General features: G+C 45.0%; 5 protein-coding genes across 5 annotated transcripts; 3 read left to right on the top strand and 2 right to left on the bottom strand.

Annotated features, from left to right (window-relative positions):
- Window positions 1-10: 10 nt before the first annotated feature.
- On the top strand, window positions 11-1382 carry GLAREA_02267 (MFS general substrate transporter; the record flags this gene model as incomplete). Its single annotated transcript, XM_008089483.1, has 2 exons — window positions 11-216; window positions 281-1382. 2 exons carry the CDS (start codon window positions 11-13, stop codon window positions 1380-1382), a joined length of 1308 nt encoding a protein of 435 aa, XP_008087674.1.
- A 341-nt stretch (window positions 1383-1723) lies between these two features.
- GLAREA_02266 (Cytochrome P450) lies at window positions 1724-3585 on the bottom strand (the record flags this gene model as incomplete). The annotated part of the gene is made up of 5 exons (XM_008089482.1): window positions 1724-2083; window positions 2139-2249; window positions 2305-2622; window positions 2683-3221; window positions 3279-3585. The coding sequence occupies 5 exons, from the start codon at window positions 3583-3585 to the stop codon at window positions 1724-1726; spliced, it is 1635 nt and encodes a 544-aa protein (XP_008087673.1).
- A 798-nt stretch (window positions 3586-4383) lies between these two features.
- GLAREA_02265 (NAD(P)-binding Rossmann-fold containing protein) lies at window positions 4384-6298 on the bottom strand (the record flags this gene model as incomplete). Its single annotated transcript, XM_008089481.1, has 5 exons — window positions 4384-4960; window positions 5283-5551; window positions 5598-5657; window positions 5711-6012; window positions 6073-6298. 5 exons carry the CDS (start codon window positions 6296-6298, stop codon window positions 4384-4386), a joined length of 1434 nt encoding a protein of 477 aa, XP_008087672.1.
- Window positions 6299-13034: 6736 nt separating this feature from the next.
- GLAREA_02264 (uncharacterized protein) lies at window positions 13035-15620 on the top strand (the record flags this gene model as incomplete). The annotated part of the gene is made up of 1 exon (XM_008089480.1): window positions 13035-15620. The coding sequence occupies one exon, from the start codon at window positions 13035-13037 to the stop codon at window positions 15618-15620; it is 2586 nt and encodes an 861-aa protein (XP_008087671.1).
- Window positions 15621-19668: 4048 nt separating this feature from the next.
- GLAREA_02263 (uncharacterized protein) lies at window positions 19669-21107 on the top strand (the record flags this gene model as incomplete). Its single annotated transcript, XM_008089479.1, has 2 exons — window positions 19669-19953; window positions 20712-21107. The coding sequence occupies 2 exons, from the start codon at window positions 19669-19671 to the stop codon at window positions 21105-21107; spliced, it is 681 nt and encodes a 226-aa protein (XP_008087670.1).
- Between the last annotated feature and the right edge of the window lie 781 nt (window positions 21108-21888).

The following is a 21888-nucleotide window of genomic DNA, read 5'->3' as shown; positions in this document are numbered from 1 at the left end:
ATTTTTCGACATGTCTGGCGTTGAGAGAAGCCCAGAGTTTTCTCTTGAGGATGAGAAACGTCACGAACCAATGCCAAAAGCATCTCTCGAGGCTGGGATGCCTGATCAAGAGAAGGCTGTGGATGAATTTCCTGAAGGAGGAGCCCGGGCTTGGTTGGTTGTTCTCGGGGCGTCACTTGGGTTATTTGCGACTTTCGGATATGCGAATGCTTTTGGGTAAGTGAATCATGATGACTAGAAAATCCCTCTTCCATCTACGGGCGTTCTCTGACAACTCTAGTGTCTTTCAACAATATTACGAAACGCATCAACTCTCACATGAGTCGCCTTCATCGATATCTTGGATCGGTTCCATCTCCGTCTTCATTCTTTTAGCAAGCGGTCTCTTCAGTGGCCCTCTTTTCGATCAACATGGCGAGAAAGTTATATATCCGGCGATCTTCACTTATATTTTGTCGGTGATGATGACTAGTATCTCGAAGAAGCTTTGGCACTTTGTCCTGGCCCAAGGTATACTTGGAGGGTTTTCAATGGGCATGATTCTTGGTCCGGTGATGGCTGCCGCTGGCCAGTACTTCCAAAAGAAGAGAGCCGCCGCGCTGGGTCTATCCGTTGCCGGGTCCTCTGTCGGAGGGGTGGTATTTCCCATCGCTCTCAGCAAGATGCTCGCGAATCCGAATCTTACTTTCGGCTGGACTGTGCGAATATTAGGCTTCATCATGGTTGCGTGTCTCGCGGTAACCTGTTTGACAGTCAAGGCGAGACTGCCACCGCGAAAGGGACAATTCCTGATACCCGCTGCCTTCAAAGAGCTTCCATACGTAACGCTCATCGGCGCCATGTTCTTCGCTGTACTCGGTCTATTTACGCCTTTCTTCTATCTACCGTCATACGCAGCCCAACACGGCATGAGCATTCAGCTCTCAGCATATCTGGCAGCCATACTCAACGGTGCTTCATTCTTCGGTCGAGCTGCTGGCGGTATTCTAGCCGATCGTCTCGGACGTTTCAACATGTTGTTTGGGGTCACTACAATCACAGCGATTCTAATGTTCTGCTGGCCTTCTGCACAAACCAACGCTCCCATCATCGCTTTCTCCGCGCTTTACGGATTCTTCTCGGGAGCTATCATTTCTTTGATGGCAGTTTGCTTCATGTCTGCAGCCGAGGATGCTAAAAATAATGGCACTTACTATGGAATGGGAATGGCCATCGACTCGATCGCTGCATTGATTGGGCCACCAATCACCGGTGCTCTTGTAACCAAATACGGTGGATTCTCTGAGGCTGCTTATTTCAGTGGTGCTGCGGTACTCGTGGGTGCTGTGGGGGCGCTGGTGGCAAAGTTTGTCTCCGGCAAGGGCTTCTTTTCGAGGGTCTGAACGGTTTTGGAGAATGCGTGGTATAGACCCTTAGATTTTCTTGTTCTTTGTTAAAAATCTCCTAATATCTTAAAATCTTACTTCTTAATCAAGTATGTATATCAATTAAGCAATTCAGTTTCAGTAGTCGGTCTTGAAGACACTATGCTCTCAATTCCTCTTTCAATTAAGATCTCGGGATGCACAATCATGGATTTTTGGCATATCACATCTGATTATCGCAGCCACATCGTATTTCTCGAGCTGTAAATCCTTTTCCCAACCCACACCAATCCCGACAAGTATACCCGTAATCAAGAAGTAGACAGGAAAATCGAAGCAATGTCAGACACTTCTTCACCTCATCCTAACAGAACCCTGACATTTCCTCTCCCTCTTTCACATCTTGGCAGACCAATATCCGCAATCATGTCAACATCCCTCCTATCAGTTTCCCAAAGACTCATGCCTTTAACGATAATCGCACCGTCATCTCCTACCTCGGTTCGCACAAATGTGCGCAAGATAGTCGCGATTGTCATGTAAAGCTCTGCGCTTGCCAGGTGCATGCCCAAACACTGTCTAGAACCGCGAGAATACGGAATGAGGTATTTCGGGTTTGCTGATCCACCGGGTAGCCAGCGTTCTGGGTTGAAAGTCGATGGGGAGGGAAAAAGTGAAGGGTTGTTGTGGATGAGGGGTGCGTGAGTGCTCATGTTGATCTGTCATGAAGTCTTTAGTGGTTTCGAATTAATGAAGGGAGAATAATAGGCTTACATTTGGTGGGATTACGTAGTCTCCGCATTGTAGAGTCTTATCTGGAGCTGTTCGTGTTAAGCGAAACGAAACACCGGAACCCAGGCGAAGTGTCTCTTGGATCACAGCTGTCTGTTCTCTCAAGTTAACAAATAATCCCTCATCACGTATGCGCTGAAACTCTCACCAGATACGGCAAGTTCTCAAGTTGAGCATGTGTAGGTGGTTTAGAAATTTCCGGAAATGCCTTTTCCAATTCCTGCATCAAGGTGTGCAATCTCGGCGGATCCAGAAGCAGATAAACAAAAGCACCTGAAAGCGATGTCGCCGTCGTGACAGTACCGGCTGAGACTATTGTTTGCGCTTCCTCCGAAAGACGCTTCGCGCTTTTGTCCTGCTCTGGTAGATTACTATTTAAAATGTCGTGGAAGATTGTTTTGTGCTTGACGTCGACTCGATAATCATCGCGACTTCCGAGGATGTCTCTGATTTGTTGTTCTAAATGCTACAAAGAACTACGTTAGAAATTGTGAGAATGCTCAAACGAAATCTTCAAAGCACATACACGTTGAAAGTCCTGTAGCAGGCCAATTCCTGGACCAAGCATTCTCGCCATCATGCTATCTGGCAAGAGCTTGAGTAATGAAACAAGCCACGGAAATTGCAACACAACATGAAGCGCATCAGTCGCGCCTTCACCTGCTTTCAGCACCATGACGTTGAATCCGTCAGCTTCGATATAGTCGCTTTGCATCATGAAACAAAATTGAGTAACAATATCGCTCGTGAGAGCAGCGAAGGCGGCTTTCAGCGGCACCGGCTCCTTCGTCTTTTGGTAGTCGCGAAAGACTGAGACTAAGCGAGATATATCTTCGCGGATTAAAGGCTCTAGTGTCCTTATTGAACCTTTTGAGAAATAGGGGTTCAGTGGTGCTCGTCGAATTCGGTGCTGGTGGTGGTCAATGGTTCCGAAGATAGAGTCTGGGTTGCCGAATGCCTGAGACCATGTCGGCGCTTTGTTTCGTCGGGACTGAGAGAACAAAACATCGTAGAAATCGGCATCGATGATATGAAGCTCATTGGGACTGATTCGAAGAACCGGGCCTGTTTATTTCGACAGTTACCAACCACGAGGGCTCCAGGCTCTTGAGTATTGATTACCATATTTCATGTGTAGTTTCTCTATTTGGTACATGTACTGTCCTCCTTTGATGGCATCATAATAGAATGTGTACCAATAAGTGGCTCCTGCTAGTTTTGGGCCAGGAAAGGCCGCATAGGGGCTGAGAAAAAGACGATATGTAATGGTTGCTGCTGTGTATCCGTTCAAGAGAAGGAGAGAATAGAAAATCGTGGCATGCGTCAGAGTGCTAACATACGTGTTGATTGCAACTACACCACAATATGAGATTGCAGCGATCAGTATGTAAGAAGCAAAGGCTATTGCGGATTTTCTTGATCGTTGCATTTTGGCGATCACTAGGAAAAAGTGGCTCACAGCATGCAGCGGTGTGGAACACCACTGTCTTATAGGTAATAAATCTCCCAACATCTCAATCGAGAGTATCTAGGATCTTGAAGCTGATGCTGAATTTAAAGCAAGCGTATGAACGGGCGTTAGCATTGAAATGACTTACTAGTCACTTTTTACCGCATGTTATCTCACCCTAATGCAAGTCTCGTATACAATATCAGCACTAGCTCCAGGGCTGAACCTCACATCGCGAAACCTCGATTAGATGCCAGTAGCTTTTATTTCGAGTAATAATAGACAACATTTCCACATGTCTGATAACCAGCTCGCACTAGTGAAAGACTTTCGTTGACAAAGTCTCAAAATCCCTAATGCCGGTCGGCTTGGACCTAGGAGTGGGCTAATGGAAAATTGCGACCCCTCTCAGTTTAACTAAATTATCATGTCGGAAAGCCGTCCAATAACTTCATAGCACCTCAACATATCAGCTTATATGCAGCATGTACATAAATTAAATCTCAAGTGCTGAAGTGCAATACCAATGCGCTTACTTGGCGAGCCATATCTATTTTGGTTATCTACTAACAATGATTCACAAGTGTGAATGACTTTCATCAAATCTCATTATGGGCACACTGGTTTGTTGATTCCTAATATCTCTTATGATTCCCAAATAAGATATACCTAGATATCCATAGTTGATTTACCACCCTCTCAATATAACCCTTAAAGCCTATTAATCTCTTTTTACCTCTCCTGTTGTGACTATCCAAAAACTGATATCCTTAATTTCTAATAGCCAGAGTTTCTGCGTAATCCAAATTGGGTTGCACGATCGTCGTACTGTTGACCAAGATGTTCATTGAGCCCATTTCTGTATATAGCGGCAGCGGCGTCATGTCTTTGAGCAAACCCCATTCCTGGTAAGTTCGCTGGATTGGCACGATATCTGAGTGCCACTGGTTGACTCGCAAAGTGCTGTGGTGAATTGGTCATATGATATGCTGGTCCAATAGCTGTCCGAGCGAAACCTTGTGCGGTATTAGCATATGGTGATCTCAAAGACTCATTTCGAATTCCTATTTCGAATGGCCTATTCTGGCCTGTAAACTGGGTTTGTAGCGGATGCAAAGCAGCACTTGCCGCACGTGGACGGGGCATAACTTGCTGTGGCATCTGGAGCGGCTGTCGATCAAACATAAGCTGCTGTTGCGCCCTATGGCGTCTATTTTCCTCCATCATATCCGCGTGAGCCTGAAGGCCTCCCCTGCCAGGCGGCTCTGGGGTAAATACCGAACGTTTTCGTGGATACATGGTAAGAGATGCTGAAGAGTTTGTAAGCGTTTCGTTATAGTGTGCGATCGTGGTACTTTGTTTGTTCCAAAAGGTTTTAGTTAATAGATTGATGGAAAAGAAAGTAGGAAAGGGCTTAGGCTGAGGCTTAAAATACACTTCGAGAGAGTGTTAGAGTTATTAAACATGGTCATATCGAAGGAATATGTTCCAATCATGGTATGATGAGGTGATTTGTTTCATTCCTGTTGTGAGTATTCAGTTCTGCTAGCTAGATGACTCTGTTGAAAAAAGAACGACAGTAAACACATCTCACCAAAAGACCAAAGTTGAATGTGAAATACTTAGACGGCCGAAACTGCGAGGATTCAACGGCATCTACTTTCATGATCACTTACTCGCCCGTCGCCATCTTCGTAAATGCAGCAGTCCAAAATGCGGGAGCATCGTCCCAGACCCATTTCGAAACATCATCGAGATATTCTGGCTGAGGTCGTAGGTGCAGATGTTCTCCCGAAGCTTCAAGCACTTGTCCACTCTGGTCGCTGGCCAGAAGTCGATCGAACGCATTGAGTATTGTGGTCATTGGTGTGGCATATTCTATCGGAGTGATTGGGATCAAAGATGCGACGAGTGGTGTTGGAATATATCCTGGGCTGATTGTGTTCTGGAAGGTGTTAATGAATGTTTTTTGTGATAAGCGAAAATATTACCACAGTAATACCAAAGGCGGAGAGATAGGCGGGACCAAGCGAACGAACGAGGCCAACCAACTAGTGGAAGTTGTTAGTCACTAATAACTCCTAGAACAAAGAAGGTCACTCACGCCGTGCTTACTAGCACAATATAGAGGATCCAGAGGTAGAGCATATAATCCAGCCTCACTGCTAGTCACAACAATTCGTCCTTTAACATTCATCTCGGTGTCATGATTCTCTTTCTTCTGCATGAAATGCAAGAATACTTTGATACAATAGGACGTTCCCAGAAGATTTACATCGATGACTGGTATTGGGGGTTTAGAAAGTTCATCGAGGTCAGGAGAAAGGATTCCGTATGGAAGTGTCATATCAGAGCTAATGCCTGCATTTGCAGCCAAGAAGGCTATTTTTTGATGCCATTCAAATGCTATTATGCGGAAATCAGAACAGATCTTCTGATATGGAATATTGGAAGTAAACAACTTACCTTTGGTAAAAGCCTTGACTACATCAGTCCATGTTGCAATATTGACATTTAACCAAAAGACATCTTCTCCTAGCTCCTCTGCGATCTTTTGACCTTCGAGATTGATGTCCATCATGACAACTCTCCACCCTTGATTTAAAAGATGTTTGGTGAGTGCTAGGCCGACACCGGAGGCCGCACCTGTAATAATCGCACCGGATTTAGTGGTAGTGCTGGTCGAAGACATTGTGAAATTTCACCTCATGTGTAGAATATGTAGAATTTGTAGAAAATTATCTCGTAGCCTTTTTTCAAGTGGGAAGCCTCTGGACTATATTCGAGAAGAGTGAAATTCGACGCAGCCACAAAAGCTCAAGCGCTGAAACACTTGTGGTGATGATTTGGTCGGGAACGATCCCACAGTTGGATTGGCCAATATCATCTCCATCATGCTCACTTCCAATGCATACGAGAACTACCATTGTCAAAAATGGATTAGCAAGTTTTCAATTTGAACATCGATTGGCGCTTCTATTCGACGAGTACGACTACCAATCCATACCACATGTAGACAGATATCGCGTTTGCTACGGTTCGACCAAATCCGGCAGTCAGTGACCCGGTGAAAAGCTTGTCACGAACAAGATACTCAGCTTCATGAAAGCTGAACTCTTATCGAACAATGCCGACCATTATGCGGGTGTCGTGTAAATAATCGCTAGTTAATTCTTGACTCCAATCAGGTGTTCAGTTTGCGGTCGTATTTGCTGGGAGAGTAAGCTCGCTTAGACACCAACACTAGTTCAGGGGGAGGTTATGTTACATCGTGATTACTTGTGCGTTTACTTATCCTTCGTTGGGACACGAACAACAGCTGAAGTTGTTACATGGAAAATTTAAGTGCAGTTGCTTCTTGAAACTCGACAGGTTGCCGATGATCTATTTCGTGTGCCCACGACATACTCTTTACAGAAATTATGGGAAGCTTACTTGTCTGAATACTGAAATATCACTAGACACATCGTTCAAAATGTCGAGTAAATTCTCTTTCGCCAGAAAGTAACTGATGATTGTCTGAAAGCTCGACCCCGCGCATGAAAGAGCTATTCTTGTCCCTTTTCTGTAAGACTGATAATCTCAAAAGTAGTTCAATCCAACTGATCATCTTTCTTTCCTTTCAGAGCGTCCAAAAGCACATCTTGCGTCAAGAATCCTCCCCCAATTATAAACCTTTCCTCAATTGAATATCATTATTCTCAATGTCTGCATCCAATTTCGCGCTGTAATAATTCCACGGTTAGCCATCCCTATCTATGTCGCTGATTCTAGGCCGCCAGCCCAGCAAAGGGAGTTCACACATACAGCATCGACTTATCACATCTCTCAAATACCTTTCTTGTGCATCCATTCCAGAATTCCACAGACAGACCAATATGCCATTTCCAGTGGATTCATCATGCGCGGCATTTTAAATCTGCGAGGAGGAGGAGGCGGCGATGAAGGAGCGATTTTTGGCGGTTGTTTCTCGGACATTGTTGGGGGTTGTGGGGGTCTTTGTCAAATTGTTTTCTGAGCTGGGGCTTTCAAGCTTGCTTTGGAATGGTAGTAGCAAATGGGACAGAACTCGACGTGATTTGAGTTGAGGCGAAGATCGGATTTCAACAACCGTTGTTGATACTGCGTTAGACAACGAAGAATCAGATGAACGAGAGAGAAGACGAGAATAAATTTTTTACCATGGCTTATAACCCAAAGCTAGCCTTTGGACAATACCATGCACGTCTCGTGAGTACTTCCACCAGTATTCCGAGCTCCAAACTTTCTCGACTTTTTACTGGCCAATGTGCATGAACCACGTCTAACAAGCGGCCAATTATACTCAAGATTGACTGCCATTCTATATCTATTTCCATATATCCGTCCAAATAACCCAATGGCGGCTCACTTGTCGAAAAAAGGGCCAATAATACCTCCCAAAATCGAGGAAGCGTAAGCGAGCACCCCTTAGAAACCCGATGGGATCAGGGGATGACAGCTTGGCGTGAACAGTTTCTTCCGAAGCATGAAAAGTCAAATGCGCGGCACGGTATACATTGTCTCAAAAAATCGTATGATGTATTATGATAATGAATTTCACACATCGCGATTCCAAAATGTCTGTTTTTTCGGATAGAAAGAGCTAAAATTGATTTACCTGTTAGTAGCTGTGTGCCCATGCTATCATCAGTCTAATTAACTATTTGACGAGTTGCCAATACTTGAACTAAGCTCCGACTTTTAGGTTTGGTGAGCTTCCGCGGTATTTTCTATGAATAATACCGCGGGCTGTGTCCTGTGGTTTCCTCGAAAGTGGGCCTTAACTGGCTGTCTAAATTCTCGACATTACCAATTGCAAAAGTCCACTAGTGAAATGCATACGAGGGCTAAAAACTCAAGTGTCGATAGAAAGAATGTTGAAGTCGACTTTTTCAATACTGGAATTGAAACGAAGGAAACTCATTTTATGGTGCTGTGATTACGAAGTGTCCGGTGCCAGAGTACAGCAGGTTTTGCAACCCACAAACGCCATAAATCATCTCCATCCACTACTCTTGAACTTTGCCACATACCCAAAGAACTAAACACGCTCACAATGATTACCCGGAAATTTTTACAGACCTGTCAGAAATGCAATTAATGTCCTATTGTGGAAGTTTGAGTTCAAGCAGTTAGATTAGATTGAGTTTTATTATTAGACTACTTGAAAAGCCAGCGAAGTAAGGTGCTTTTCACTAAGCAATAGGACATGAAACAACAACGCCATAGCTGAAAAGCAATCTTACACCAAACTCCCAAACCTAAAACTCATAAATTACACCGACACCGACGTATTACACCCAAAACCCAAACTCTAAACTCCGAGTCCCAACCCACCACCTCAAAACCGTTCCGTCTCCATATCCCACAACTTCTTCAAGAAAACATCCCCAGCCGGTACCCTCGTCATCCTAAGTCTACAACTCGCCATATCCTTCGGCGGCGTCTCCCTCTGAGTCCGCACATGCGTCCTACAATGCCAGCAAATCTACACCATATCCTCACCTCCTCCGGTCGGGGCCGCCATGTGGGCGCCGCATACCCTGCAATCAGGAAAGTACGTGCCGGCGTTTTCTTGTGCGAGATACTCGATGCGGTGGCCGTTTATGCAGTGCCAGTGTGAGGAGGGGTTGCCGAGGGAGGGGAGGGGTTTGTCGAGGTCGATGGAGGGTTTGGTGGATTCGGAGGGTTTGGAGGATGTGCAGCCCATTTTTGTGGTTTTTGGGTGGTGTTGGGGGAATGTTGGATGAGGATGGGTTTGGCATTTTGGGATTGCTATGTATGAGCTTCTCTTTGTGCGTGGATATCGTGGCAGATTTCGGGTTGAGACAAAGACTTCATGTTCCCAATGCATCGAGGAGTCGGGCCTCGGATCTCACTTTGACAAATTCGCCAAAGATCAAACTGTTCTTTGTTACTTTTGAGTGAGCTCAAGCTATTTCCTACCCCTCAAAAACTAAATTTAGAATTTGAGAAGACACTGAAGCAGTAACCGAAGGAAGGCAATATGAAGTTTGAATGACGGTGTTACCTCTTCAAACAATACATCGAAATAAATAGCAGCAAGAATGAGAGAAAACTGGTCTACTTTCAGAAATTCTAAGCTGTTGATCACATCCACTGAATTTCACATTCTGTATGTGTGTGTACATCTCGCCGGTATAATTCTTTCCTACCCTCGAATTTGTAGATGTATTGACAATACCTTACAACTCAAAACCTAGGTCTTTCTCTAAGCCTCGCCAACTGAGAAGTTTGACTAAATTCGATAATGTAGACAGAATACATAGTAAATTAGTATAATACAATATTGAATGAAGGATTCTAGTAATAGATTGATTTCGCGTAAATATTAAACCTGCAAGATGTTCTTCGCTAGAATACATTATTGTCAGCCTACATACAAATGTCACTCACCCATTCAATTTCCATCTAACCACATGACATAGAAACTCCCCAACCCCTGATCAAATAAATGCACACGTCGTCCCAACGATCCGGGCTCCCTACCCCACAATCCCCACCCTCGCTAAAATTCCCAACGAAAAAAACTCAGGGCAACCCCACTAAATATCCCTGTCGTGAATGAGGCAAAAGAAATACCTGCCAAAGATCAAACCTCTGAAGACCACAGAGGAGAGGGGAGGGGAAGAGGAAATAAAGGCAAAATAAGGATCTTGAACTCAGTGAATTATATACTCTCTCTGACGGGGAATCGAACCCCGGTCTCCCGCGCTTTGCAATGTGAATTGACAAGCGGAAATCATGACCACTAGACCATCAAAGATGTGCAATCGTTGGAGGATTGTGATTGGTTGAAGCATTTTCTGTAAATTGAAAATATAAAGCAGCCATGCCTGACGGTCTTCTTTTGACTCGTTGGACTAAGTTCTCGAAAGCACTTAAACGCCAGGTGCGGCAGACATGTAGCATAATTATTAGTTTGTCGTCACTATGTTATGCGATAAATTCGACTGGAATCAGCAATTTTTTGGTGTTTATGTAGTATCTTTGTCACACCCTTTACCTCTTAAAGTCGCAATGGGAAACAAAGAGGAAGCTTCAGTCTACAGGAGTTCTTCTCACTTGTAAGGAAACTAGAGAGCTCTCAACATACTGCGTACCGCTCTATCAATAGTATACGAGTTTTGAAAATCTTAATTACTTAGATCTAAACCACTACCAAACCCGCTCACATCAACTACTAGCGGCTCAATCTCCTCCTCAATACACGGCAACACATCAACATCCTCTCTCCCGCTCCGCTGTCTTTTCTTTCCATGACAAGAATGACACGCTGTTGCAAAAACAAGGCTTACCCATTGTGTCTGCACCAGGCAGCCACACTCTGCAGATGACCGTGTACCTCTCCAGCCTATGTTGTTAGCGGGTTTGTGGCAGGTTTCACACCATTGGAGAGGGAGTCCGGGACATTGACTACATGTCCATGATATTTGTTTTGGGGGCGGTGGTGGGGGGGATTTGGGTTGGGGTTGTTGAATGGGAAGAGACATTTTAATGAATGACTTGAGTGAGTCTGTGAGCGCACAGCGCTTGGAAAGGAAATAATTGAAATGAATGTATAGACAAAAATGGATGCGAAAAAGGAGAGGATTGATGTCGATGCGTGCTTTAAGGAGTATAACTTACCTTTGTTACTATACTCACTAGGTTGGGGCTTTCATTGTGACAATCAAAGGGCTGCTTCGAAAGACCTTTGTTGGAATAAAAAGACGTTCCAAAGGAAATTGATCTGAATCGCATTCCTCGCTGAGTGTAACCTTGGATTGTGTCTCTGCTTGTGAAACTTCAAAGTGATGTCAGCGGCTCCGAAGGTTTGCAGTTCGCGATATCAATACGAGTAGTGTGAGCACTAGAATCGAGACTTCTACCTGCGGCTGGTTAGTGTAGAGATAGTGCAACCCTTCGATGCGAGGTTTTGACAGCTTCGGTGAGCTAGAGTGTTGACAGGCTTGATTTGAAGCATCTGATGGATGGTGCGAAAGTTCATGAGATCAATTGGAAAAGATCTTCAGGATAGTGCGGTTTGAATACCGACATCTACTTAGATTTGACACTGATGTGAACATGAGATGATGCACAGTCTTCGGATCTCGGCAAGGTTGATCACATGATGTTGGGGAAACACGATCTTTGGTCGTTGATGCCTGGACATCAAGGCATCAGAGACATTCAAACCGTTTTCTCCGCATCTTCCCCATCTTCAGAACATCAAGAACATCACCACATACTATGGGTAGCTCCAACAACACACCAAGTGGATGTGTCGGGTTTCCTTTGTTTTCCAAGTTGCGTTGCATCATATATCTGCGTTCTTATCTCAGTCGTTACACTTGCAGCTCGTTTTTTGGATAGCGGAGTGGCGTAGTGTAGGATCAAACTACCTGCCCGACCGGTGCTCAGCGGCGCCGATCTCCCATGGTTTTTTGATCCTCTCACCAAGCCTTTCTCGGTTCTGCAGTCAGACATCTGTTCCACAAAACATACCGACGGCGAGCCAGGAAGTTCGGCTGGGTCCCTAAGAATGAAGCCTAACTAAGGATGTTGGGGACGCCGGCGAAGAACTTTGTTGCAGTTAGAGCATCTCATCATCACTCTATATGATGGCATTTCCCCAGCTGTGCGTGCGAGTCTTGAATGCACTCGTCCCAAAGCTGGCAGTCCTCCCGTTTGTCTTATCATTCCTCTTCTTTGGTATTCCATACTGCGGCTGCAGAACGCTGTGCCAGTAAGCTGACTGGTCTGCCTCTGTCGTGTGTGCTTCAACCTTGTTCCGTGCAGATGCGGATTATATACTTGGTCAACAGCTGTACAGTATTGTCATCCGGCAGTCTTTTCTTAGCTGGTTTGCTGAATCCGACATTCCGTCGCACGAAGGCACTCGGACAACTCGGCCCACACGTTCTTGAAACCAACTTAACGGCCGTTACGAAACATCACCAGAGCAAACATCGTGAACGAATTGCTCCAAGTGCACTAGAAAGGTCTAGAAAGTCCAATTCCTTCCATTGACAGGTCAAGTCAGGGGTTGCATCTCGCTTGCTCCGGACCAAGCAGCTCACCTCATCTCCTGTGTGGATCGGTTCGGGGATTTGTGTCGCCAAAGTTATGCGCGGGTGCGAGTAGATGAACGGACCCGGACGGCGCAGAACATTTATCCCCAACAAATTCCTCAACCAGCGCAGAACTTGGCCACCTACAACAACACCAACATTCCCCTCTCAGCTTCAACAAGTTAATCACGGAGCTCGTTCGTGCGTATGGAGGGCCTCTACAAAGATTGCTTAGGACCAATACCAACTCTACACCTCTACAGACGCTTACTCGGTACTGGCTCCACGTGACCTCATTTCGATCTAATAAACGCCATAAATCGCGTCTTCAAGATGGACGAAGATATTCCCCAGGACGAGTACTTTGAGTGGGAAGACATCATATCATACAAAGCTGCCACAGCTCCCAGGACGATGGAGGATGTGACTCATTCACCGATCAATCTGTTCAATCGACACTCGAACGAAGATCTGTACGACAGCGACGTGGATGCCTCGGTACGTAGCGAGGCTGACAGTAGCATCAGCTTCGGAGTGTTCAGTTCGGCCGACTCGGTCTCAACACATACTTCAATATCGCACCACGGAAGTGAAGGTTATTTTGACGAGCATAGCGACTTTCTTCCTCAATATGAGAGCCCGACAAGTTTCCGGAAACATATGCTTGCGCCCAAGGGTGTCATCGACCCTAAATCGGCTCAACCGGATCAGATAGAAAAAATTGAGCGCGCCGAAGACGACACAGCGATTATTGCACCGCCGTCAAAACATGTAGATTACCTGTCACATGACTGGTGTGAAGAAGATATTTGGTCAACATGGAAATACCTAAAATCAACCAGACAGGTCTACAAGAATAGCGAACGATTGGCCAATGCATCATGGAGAATGTGGATGAAGGAAAGGCACCAGTTACCTGAGACGGAACCGCTAGCGATCAACTGGCAAAAAGAAAGAGATACCACATGGCTCTATGGACCACTTCAGCCGAAGTCAGAGTCGATGTCTGATTCTCTTCAGTCAAGCCAGGTGATTGCTGACTCAAAAATGCCTGTGAGGCCAATTTTGAAGAAGCCCAGCTTGTCCGAGACCTTATTGAGGAAGTCGATCTCTTGCGCTGCATTGGCGAGGGAAGCCAATATTGCGTCTAAAGAGGCATTGAATCTGGTGAGACATGGAATTTCACGACAAACCTCTCTACCGGCTCATCTATCTATGAACACAGAGGAGCGAACCAAAGCGTGGCTGGGCTCGCACTCAAAATTACATCCCTCAAAGACCCCACCAGCTAAAAGCGTCAGATTCAGTGATCAAATCGAAGAATCGTCCACGGTCAGCCCAGGTAGTTCAATTATCACTATCGTTGAGAGTATCTTTGAAGATTCGGATGAGGAGGACGACGAAAATAGCGATGTAGAGACGTCGCCAAAATCTCTTGCAACCGCTACTCCGCCTACAGCTGAAATTGCGTCTCTGGCTCTTGACGAAACGACGGAGGACGACAACGAAATGGTATTCAATTTCGGCGAATACACGCTTTCGCCTGAATGCGAATCCGAGGCTTCAGACGAGTCTACGGGAGATTATTTTGGGTCCGAACAGCCTGACAGCCAGGACGTTACGATGTCGATTCTTGGAGCAGTACGTGAAGATTTGGTGGACTCTGTCATGGATGAATTCTGGGCTATCTTCAACCAAGAATGGGATGCCGGGTTCAAGCAGCGTAATGGAGACTCACGCGGGTCATCCAACTCCTCTAATGACAGCACCTCTGCATCTCGCGCGAACGCCTCAACGGGACGCGTTCAAAGAAAGCGTCAGAGAGGAGAAAGTGAAAACTCTGACGGCGACGATGCTAGAGACGTCAGGGCCCGTCAGCAGCCCAAATCAAAAAGAGGTAGTGAGGATCTCATCAAATTTGCTTGCCCATTTCGCAAGCATGATAATTCAACTTACAACATCTACACCCACCGAGTATGTGCTCTTTCAAACTGGCAAACGATTGCCCGTGTAAAGGAGCATATATACAGGTGCCATCAAACCCCGCCACATTGCAAAAGGTGCTGGGCGACATTTAAGAACCAACAACAGTTGGACACTCACATCACAGTAGCTTCTGAGGATATTTGCGAAGTAAAAGTTGGCACCGCTCCAGAGGGCATCACAGCAGAAATCGAGAGGCAGCTCAGAAGTCGAAAGAAGGCACACCCCAACCAGAGTGAGGAAGATCGGTGGAGAGACATCTACAAAATCCTATTTCCCAATCACGAGATTCCTTCACCGTATTTCGAAGCCGTCCATACAGAAGGACCATCTTCTCCAGATTCCAGGGAGCTTTCAAATTACGAAGACTACATCCGTCGCGAACTACCTCGCCTAGTACGCTCCAACATCGAATCTGTCGTTCGTCACGAGACTCAACCTTTGGAAGCAGCTTTGATCGGCAATTTGGTATCCATCATTCAAGACTGTCAAGATCGAGTCTTCCGCTCATATCGAGAAACCCAAGGCTTCGATCATGACATGACTAGTCCGGTTCTACCATCAACTACATCACCATCAGAATCACGACTTACCCAGGAGACCCCAGATTTCAGAGACGATCTCGACTTCCTCGATTCAGCATTTCATGCCCCAGCAACAAGCAGCACACAAGCAATGCCAAGTTTCTCGCAATTCGACTCGCTTCTGCGTCCCGAAGCATTAATGTTTTCCGACTCCGGATACAGCGAACCTATCTGCTACTGCACCGTGGCATGCAGCTGCGGAAAGGTTACAGACGAGGCACAAGTCAAGGATGAAGTGGCAGCAGCCGCTGTGCTAGACCCTGTTCGGCCCTGGATGGATTCAATGTCGCACCCGAACTGGCAACAAGTCGAGCGTGCAGACGACGAGGCTGACTGGTGGATGAACATCTGAAAGCCCCGATGTGAAATACGCCCATGTGAAAATACACCGAAGACATGCAGGATTGGTCAGCTGACTCACCTGAGGGTGTTCGGAGGTCCGATTGTTACAGCTCTGACAGCAGCGTCGCAGCCTCCATCATCAATCTCGAATCGCATAAAGCTTTCGGCGATATCACGAAGTGTTTCCATCGGCGACATAAACTCGATCCAAAAAGTCGCCGAGTGCTGCATAAATAGGCGAGATCAGTCCCCACGCATCATCTCTGCCGCTGTCAAATCGACTGGGTGTGCATATTCAGGTTATGACGATATAGGAGCGAGGAGCTGAAGCGCAATCGAAGTATTCCGACGAGTCCGTACGGAACGGATTTAACTTTGCTGGTGGAAGGGATGGGATATATATTTGCGTGCTGGAATTTTATTTTCCGCCGTTTTGTGGGGGATCTCCCGAGGTGGTTCGGGGACCGAGATGCGCTTACTTGGGGGGATGGAATCCTTCCGGGTTTCTTATCGGAGGATCTTATCAGAGGGTGTGAGGCAAATGGGGTTTTGTATATATTGCTGTCGTCGCATATTAGCATGGCGTTATCGGGGTTTGTGAGTTTGGGACTGGTGTTGTCGCTTTCAACAAGTTTGCTGACCCGAGGGTCGGTTTGGTGCTTTGCGCCTACGTGCGGGAAAGCAGTGTAGTGCTTGTATATATCATGAATACATATGATCATGATCAAATACTCATGTGCTTCTGCTTATCTGTGTGATGATTGTGCCGCATCTACCTTCTTTCCTCGTCACCTTGATCCCTATCTCGAATGAAAAGAATGCGTGTATACAACGAGACCAGGAACCTAGCAAAAGACAATTTGTTGCTTGACGTGTGCTGCCCTCTGGCTTGTTTATATTTTTGGCTTCCACTTCGAGATATTTCATTGCTTAGCTCTTCTCACAAGTCATCTCACACTTTCAATGAAACAAATCACGTTACCCAATATCATTGCGCTATTTCCACTCAACTAACACGCAAAGCTCCATTCCTTCCCTTGCATTCTTTATTCAAACACATGAACCACTAATTCGAAGTTTGAGACCCTTGTTTCGCAAGGTTCCGTGAGTCTGACCGACATGCACTTCCTCTGGTTAGATAACCCTTTTCTAAGAGTTGGGGCCACAGCTTACCGGCAGGCTGAGCAAAACCCACCAAAAAACCACGATTTTATATCGTTTCTAAAAGTACATAGAACGACGACCCCTAGACTAGGATTAATACTATTAAGTATTATTATAGAACTTTAGGCCTAATATTATATACTTTAAGGGGTTTTATTTATAAGCTAAGTTCCGAGAGCTCTATACGTCTAAAGTAGGTAGAATTCGCGAAAACCGAGGATTCTATACAAATTTTAAGCGATTTGTATAGAAGCCTCCGTTTTCGCGAATTCTACCTACTTTAGAGGTCTAGAACTTTTACGCCTTATAATCTATTATACTTAGGTTCTAATATATTTAACTTATACTAAGGTTCTAATACTATTATAAGTTTTAAAAGAAGATAGCTTAGATTCGTCGAATAATATAACTTTTAAAGGAGGGCAAAATGGTGGTTTTTTGGTGTGTTTTGCCCAGCCTGCCGGTAAGCTATGGCTCGAACTCCTACATGTGTGAGAGGCTATACCATGTTGTCCTTCACAGCTCCAAATCACGAAAGTGTACTTCTCGCCGCTACGTTGCGTGACTCGGAACTAATTTTTATGTCATGGTTCACCCTGGATATGGTGCGTATGTGTGTGAGAATTTGCTAGCTAGTACTTATTCTGGTTTGAGGGTGGTGTGGGGTGGAGGTGAATATCAGGAGTGGGCAGGTGAAGAGAGAGATGGTTACAGGGGTTGTGGTGGTGAGTGACTGAGTGTTTTCACGACTTTTCATGTTGCTCAGGTTGTTAGGGATTCATGAGATAGTTGAGTATGAATGGATCTAAATTAAACAGCCTCGTTATTACTTGAGTTTGGATGAGTTGGTTGAGTTGAATAATGTAATTGATACGCCGGCGATGAGGTGCTTGTTATCGTCAAATTCAAGCACAATGCGGTACATTCATAGGTCAACTCTCAGTTCCCAGTGTCATACGAACATTTCAATAACTGCATTCGCCCTTTCGCCTTTTCATTATTCTAATGAAGCTGAACGCGAATAGAGCTGCTCCACTTCCGACACTGGAATAGAACCTTTGATTATTTTGGTGGGAAAAGTCGCATCGTGAAACTGTTACTTGCCAACTTGTCGTAGCTTCGTTACTAATATTGGTGGTCGTGCGCTGTTGCTATTAGTGAGAAGCAGCGGTTGGGTCTAAATTCCAGTCATTACTTATTCATAGGAGCGTTCCATTTCATGTCTGTGTCCCATGAAGAACTTATGCTGTGACTTGGTAGCTTTGTGAGTCTCGATCTAACATGAATAAATTTATTGTTGAAACCATTCATACAATTTATCTTCATGAATCAGAGTGTTTCAAGAACTATATAACCGCGCAATATTCCCGCTACGTTCTTCTCTTACCTCTTCTTATATTATACCTACCACTGTACCGAAACTATACTCGTCTGAAGACAGACAAAACCGAAAGGCGAAAGGAAAACCTTAGAACTAAAGTTAAACTTAAAATCATACCAACCTCCCTCGCCAAAGCAGCAACTCCAGAACCATTCAACCGGCGGTCTGAAGATGTCACAGCAGTATTCCACTAAATCAGTCCCCCAAGACTTCGATGGACACAAATCCGAAATCACACTATTTATCAAGGGTAGCAAAGTATTTATCACCTGGAATTGTCGGGAGCCTGGTGTTTGCAATGACACACATCAAGTCAACAGGAGAAGAATCGATGAAATCGTTGTCGCGGGAGAAAGATGTGAAGGGTGCGAAAGTCTAGCTTTTAGGACTGAAGATTCCCGCAAAAAGGCTAAGGAGGCTGTTTCGGAGTCGAGGGCGGAGTATTATGGGAAGCAGTCCGCGGGTGCAATTACCGATAGATGAATTTGGAGTCGATGGGTTGTGCAGGTCGTGATACACACGGAGCCTGAGAAGTTTTCTATGTTCGGGAGTCTCTGGTGGAAGATATTAGTGATTGTATGTTAGTTTAATGGGTATATTGGGGAGTGGGCGATTTTATGGCACCGGGCCTAGTATGGAGGGTATTGGATATAAGTTGAGTTCCGATAAATCTAATGAACTTTAACTATGATTGTGTTGAGTGACGATGTTATTCCCTAGTTACATATGTGGCAGTGGTGACTTGTGTGTTCGCAACTCACTTGAATTGTTTCAGCTAGTCAGGAGCTACTCATTTCTGAGTCCAGTTGAAGTTTGATAATCTCGATGCTCTCGATGCTTGTGTGAGTTGAGCTGATTTGAACATCTCAAGTTTTAATCTCGCAGTCGCTTGGTAGTATCGATCAAGCATTCGGATATTGTGGGTGGTATGTCCGTAGGGTTGCTTCTATGGGGATGTCTTTTATGTTAATGATAGAGTAGACGTAGTCAGCGCGTGAAATATTATAGTTATTGTTGCGACTTGTCTTGGCGACCTTCAGTTGATTTAATGCTAATTATTGCTGAAGGTGAGTTTGAATAGAAGTCTACTTCTGGCGCTACCACGTTCGATGGAGTCACAATCACGCTGGTTTAAATGTTGGATTCTGACCTGTTACTAATGATCTAATTGCTGTGACAGCATTACTGGTACTGATGCTACTGGAGGGGATTTCATGGGGTGGATCTGGAGAATAATCATCAAATCAGGTTATGTTTTACCATATCACTCCACTCCCTAACCAAAGCCAATACATCCCATCCGCCTATGTGAGTAACAACATTTGGAAGACTATATAGCTTCTCAACATTCCTTCTCTGTCCTTTCTCTTTCTTCATCGCTTAAGTCTCCGCCCACAATATTGATACCACACGCCATCATTCTCGCTTTTTCAATACAATAAAATAAATACAAACTCAAACCAAAGAGCTTGTCACATAAAACCATCAAGAAACACTCCACATTCTCTCTAAAATGTCCAACACAGACACGCGTAAAGAGATAACCCAAAGCAAAGGCAGTCACAAGTCCACAGTCGTTCTCGAGCTCGTAGCAGAAAAGCTATATATCACTTGGACCTGTGTTTGCGATTACTCTCATTCTCATGTCAACAAACCATTCATCAATGAAGTCGTCGCAGCTGAAGAAAAGTGTAACGAAAAAGGATGCGGCCATCCGGTATTTATCAACGACGAATCTCTCAAACAGGCCGAGGCTGCTATAGTCCAGTTCAAAGAAATTTTTAGTGGAGAGAAGCCTGTGCGTGCTATTACATCTGGATAATGTAAAATGCTGGGGTAGAAAAGTTGTGTAGGTCTTGACACATCTTCTTTGGGGGGAATTCACATGTTGGAGAGTTTTTGGTGGAAGTATGGTGGGTGCATACTTTTATGATGTTGTTCCAGGAAGAAGAAAATCAGTGTACGGAGGGTGTGTTTACCGAGAACATGAGAAAATAACTTTCCTTTAGAGAAAAGAGGTTTCACAAATCGATGCAGCTAAGGAATTTAAAATACATCCGTGAAACAGGATAGAGAGGTCCCTTGAGATTATAAAAGGATTAGTATAATTGGGTCGTTATTCACGGTAGCACACTGTGTGGACATGGTGGACCTCAATATTTAATATGACAGCAAGTCGACTCGGAAATAGGATTGTAGATGGGTAGGTGACCGATCCCCTGCTTATCTCTGCCGAAACTGAACAATAGTAATCCAGTGAATACATGCAAATACTTACTCACTGCAAACCAGTTGTGAGTAATATAATTGAGGGAGAACAGCTTCCAACTTTCCTTATTCATCTCGCAGTGCTCAAATCTTTTCCAACACTTGTCATCTTTCTTAAAGTTTTAACGTATCAAAGTCTACGAGCGAAGACGACATCGATCCGTCTCGACACAGTACACGTAAAACACCCCCCCGCGGAGTTCAGATATTAACAAGAGATTATGTCAGGTGTTCGTCTTCACTACTCTAAGCAAACTGTACCAGATAACAACCGCTGACAGCCCGCAGAACTCAGACAAACCCCCCACGTACGATGTGTCCCAAGATGCCCCTCCAAAATTCACAGACTACGAAATCCCAAGCACCCCGCGAAACCCTCTGACAGAATCAACTATCAACCTCGACGGCGGTGCGCACCGCCGAATTCATGTACGGTTTGAAGGATTAGGACCAGGGAAAGGATATCAATTGTGGTTCACCTACTTTTGCACGAAAACTCCTCAAGATAAGCCTTTTGTTGAGCCGTCAAGTGGGTTTGTGGTTAATACGGCGAAAGAGAGGTGCTTGGGTTGCGGGGAGCTGATGCTTGTTGGGGAGGAGGCGAGGATGCAAGCTGGAGAGGCTACGGATAAGTTTAGGGCGATCGTTGATCGGAGGGAGAAACAGTATCGTGGCATTCGTTGATGATACGCGGAACAATTTGGACATGGGAACTTTGGTGGACGCCTTGGGCCTTGCGCAGAGAGTTCAGTTCAAACTTCCCGATTTTTGGTGGTCTGATTAACGATACTTGCAATTAGTGAAGGCGGCGGTCTTCAAGAAAGTTCGTGCAAGAGTTCTTGATTCAAAACTGGAGGAAGACCATTTGATTGTAAGAACTATCAAAGATGAGCTTTCATATTAGTTAGATAGAATGATTGAAGGTTGACAAAGTACCATTTCCCATAAGAAATTGATATGGCCAAAAGGACCCCGAAAGACTAATATGCAGTGACTCTTCCTGTCTTGATGTTGGCAACAGTTGACCGCTTCCCATGAAATTCGCCAATATGACACCGTTCTGATCGTGGCATCGTGGGTCAGAAACGGCAAGTCATGATTTTCAGCTGCTGATATCCTAGAATCAACGGCCGAAAATAAGCCCCTAGTAACCGTCATTTGGTCTAGATTATTCTGAAACATAACCACTACCGGGTCCTCGTGGCCTCTTAGTGAAAGTTGTAGTAAAATCTAAAACACGCCAAGATTGTAAATAAACAGCGGTGCGTTTCGGAAGTTTCGGCGGATTTGGCGGATTTGGCGGCGTACAATTTAGAAAAGCTAAACTGTAGTATGTCTATACTTTTACACCATTTCCTAATAACGACCCACCTTAACTTCTAGAAAATATAATTGCTTGTTAAATGTCATTATTCTTAATTGGGCAGAAAATAGAGGTAGTAAGACCATCACGCACAGAGCAATT

This window comes from Glarea lozoyensis (assembly GCF_000409485.1).
Source record: "Glarea lozoyensis ATCC 20868 chromosome Unknown GLAREA7, whole genome shotgun sequence".
NCBI lineage: Eukaryota > Fungi > Ascomycota > Leotiomycetes > Helotiales > Helotiaceae > Glarea > Glarea lozoyensis.
The sequence above is the reverse complement of the archived record's forward strand: the minus strand, read 5'-3'. Positions and strand labels throughout refer to the sequence as shown.